General features: G+C 42.0%; 1 protein-coding gene across 1 annotated transcript in view; it reads left to right on the top strand.

The window, feature by feature from the left end:
• Positions 1-3,115, top strand: part of LOC108370756 (spectrin alpha chain) — a 37,309-nt gene extending 34,194 nt beyond the window's left edge. The window contains exon 4 of the mRNA XM_017626149.1: positions 1,155-3,115. Coding sequence (XP_017481638.1) covers positions 1,155-3,086 — 1,932 coding nt within the window. The 3' untranslated portion in view covers positions 3,087-3,115. The remainder of the gene's footprint in view (positions 1-1,154) is intronic.
• Positions 3,116-3,493: the final 378 nt, after the last annotated feature.

The following is a 3,493-nucleotide window of genomic DNA, read 5'->3' as shown; positions in this document are numbered from 1 at the left end:
ATCTGACACACAGATAGAATCATCTGAGTTTAGTTTATTTCGTTTTCAAGGTTATTTTAAATAATTAAATAAATACTGTGAATTTGACAGACATACGCAATTACATATGTATTTAAAGTCACATTTATAGATGCAAATACATATCGTGTGCCAAGGCGAATTAATATTCGCCTTGTCGTGTGCAAAGCTTTTGTAAGGGAGTGTCAAAACTCTAATGTCAATAATGAGCAAACCAAGGCGAATTTATAGGTGCAATCCCGTATTCCTCGGACTCGGACTAGTAAAACTGTCAAAAAATAAAAATTCACTCAGAGCGAGAGAGTAACATTGAAAAGTACGGGATCGCTTTCTAGTAAAAAATGGTAACTTCTGTCAACTTCAACATAACCTCCAAATTTTGGTTGTAAATTTTTGCTTATTTTGTATGTAAACACACTCTGTTCACACATGTTAATAACCAAAAATACTTTCAAATTCATTAGAATTCACTTAAACAAGTAATTAAATACTTTTCAACATGAATTAGCAGAGTGCACTTTTCTTTTGTTTACAATTTGGTTGCCAAACACACTNAATTTACCAGCAAAAAATTCTCGGACTAAAACTGGTAACTTCTGACAGAGAGATAACCGTATTTATTCTCTTTTTTGTCCTCTCAATAGTCAGAGAACCGAGTACGGGATCGATTTCCAGTAAAATCTGACTGATTCTGACTATTTATGACTAGTCCGGACTCGTACGGGATCGCAACTTATATAAGGGCTTAGTGACCCGTGCTAACTCGCTGGTGGGAGTTTGATCTACGCTGCAATGGACACTTTTGTAGAACGTTCCATTCTTAAGAAAACTCATCGTTGACCATGATTATATCATAAAAGGCCTCTGAGCTATAGAATTTTGAAGAAAAACAATCAAAGTTTACGTGAATTTTATATGGGAATTCTTTGCACGCTTTGGGCGCATACCTAATGTTAATATAAAGGGTTCAAATTTTCAGGGAGTTTTTTTTTTAGGTGTTTTGCACAAAATTTCGAGGTAGGAAAAAAAACAACAGTCGCAAAAAAAAAGCACCCTAATGTACTTACATACGTCTGTATCTAATGCCTTCATGCAAATAATTTCAATTGAAATAAAGCTCCATTTTTTCCCCATAGGAACACCGAACAGAGATCGATGCACGTGCCGGAACATTTGCTGCCTTCGAACAGTTTGGCAATGAACTTTTACAGGCCAATCACTATGCTTCACCCGAGATCAAGGAGAAGATCGAGGATCTAGCCAAGACGCGTGAGGAGTTGGAAAAAGCATGGACTGCTCGTCGTTTGCAGCTTGAGCAAAATTTGGACCTGCAATTATATATGCGCGATTGCGAGCTAGCTGAGTCATGGATGTCGGCACGTGAAGCCTTCCTTAATGCCGATGATGTCGACAATAAGGGCGATAATGTCGAAGCTTTGATCAAAAAGCACGAAGATTTCGATAAGGCCATCAATGGGCACGAGGAGAAAATAGCCGCTTTGCAAGTTTTGGCTGATACTTTAATCAATCAAAACCACTACGCATCCAATCTGATTGACGATAAGAGGAAGCAGGTGTTAGAGCGCTGGCGTCACCTGAAGGAGGGTTTAATTGAGAAACGTTCTCGATTGGGTGATGAGCAGACATTGCAGCAATTCTCTCGGGATGCTGATGAAATCGAGAACTGGATCGCTGAGAAGTTGCAACTCGCTACGGAAGAGAGCTATAAAGATCCAGCCAATATTCAATCGAAACACCAAAAGCATCAGGCCTTCGAGGCTGAATTGGCCGCCAACGCAGATCGCATTCAGAGTGTTTTAGCAATGGGTGAAAACCTCATTGATAAGAAACAGTGCAGCGGCTCGGAAGATGCTGTTCAAAAGCGTCTCACCCAAATTGCCGATCAGTGGGAATATCTCACACACAAAACCACAGAGAAGTCGCTGAAATTAAAGGAAGCAAACAAACAGCGCACTTACATCGCTGCTGTCAAGGACTTGGACTTCTGGTTGGGCGAGGTCGAAAGCTTGCTCACCACTGAGGATTCTGGTAAGGATTTGGCGTCAGTCCAAAACCTCATGAAGAAGCATCAGTTGGTAGAGGCGGATATCGTGGCACACGAAGACCGCATCAAGGACATGAACAACCAGGCCGATTCCTTGGTTGACAGCGGTCAGTTTGATAGTGCTGGCATTCAGGAGAAACGTCAAAGCATCAATGAGCGCTATGAACGCATCTGTAATTTGGCTGCACACCGCCAGGCTCGCTTGAACGAAGCACTAACGTTGCATCAATTCTTCCGCGATATTGCCGATGAAGAAAGTTGGATAAAAGAAAAGAAATTGCTGGTTGGCTCAGATGACTATGGTCGCGATTTGACTGGTGTTCAAAACCTAAAAAAGAAACATAAGCGCCTCGAGGCCGAGTTGGCATCACACGAGCCGGCAATCCAGGCCGTGCAAGAAGCGGGTGAGAAGTTAATGGACGTTTCTAATTTGGGTGTTCCCGAGATCGAACAGCGTCTGAAGGCCTTGAATCAGGCTTGGGCCGAGCTCAAGAACTTGGCAGCAACACGCGGTCAGAAACTAGATGAATCCCTTATATATCAACAATTTTTAGCCCAAGTAGAGGAAGAGGAAGCATGGATAACAGAGAAGCAACAATTACTCTCAGTTGATGACTATGGTGATTCTATGGCTGCTGTGCAAGGACTTTTGAAGAAGCACGACGCATTTGAAACCGACTTTGCAGCCCACAAAGATCGGTGCTCGTTGATATGTGACCAAGGATCTGAATTGGTGGAAGCTAAAAACCACCACGGTGACTCTATCGCGCAACGTTGCCAGCAACTGCGCAGCAAGCTTGAAAACTTGAATGCATTGGCTGCTCGTCGCAAGGGTGCCCTCTTGGACAATTCTGCCTATTTGCAATTCATGTGGAAGGCTGATGTGGTCGAAAGCTGGATCGCCGATAAAGAGAACTACGTGCGTTCCGATGAATACGGCCGCGACCTTTCAACCGTTCAAACTCTGTTGACCAAACAAGAGACATTTGACGCTGGTAGGTAAAAAAAAAAAACGCACACAACAATTTTTGTAAACGATGCTGCGCTTACCTAACGTCGTGACTAATNACTGCGAAAGGAGTTTGCAAAACATGCCAATCTATTCCATACGTGGCTCACCGAAACAAGGTAATTATATAAGTATTTCTTTACAGGGGTTTCTAAGGCAAATATATGTACTTGAAATACTAATATTATGTCCCCACCAAAGAGCTAACCATCTCAAATCGAACTTAACCACATCACTAACTATTGCTGTCCACACTGCGGTTTGAAGTTTATAAAACAGTTCAAATGTAGAGAACAGTGTTCGGACCTCCAAAACTCGATTCAGGACTGAATCGCTGCAAAAATCGGAGCAAAAACAAATTTTCCGTACTAGATTAAATTCTTTATTTTCGCGTCTGACAT

Source organism: Rhagoletis zephyria, unplaced genomic scaffold, assembly GCF_001687245.7.
Source record: "Rhagoletis zephyria isolate East Lansing unplaced genomic scaffold, Rhagoletis_zephyria_1.1 Rzeph_scaffold_04462, whole genome shotgun sequence".
NCBI lineage: Eukaryota > Metazoa > Arthropoda > Insecta > Diptera > Tephritidae > Rhagoletis > Rhagoletis zephyria.
This window is presented reverse-complemented; position numbering and strand designations above follow the sequence as displayed.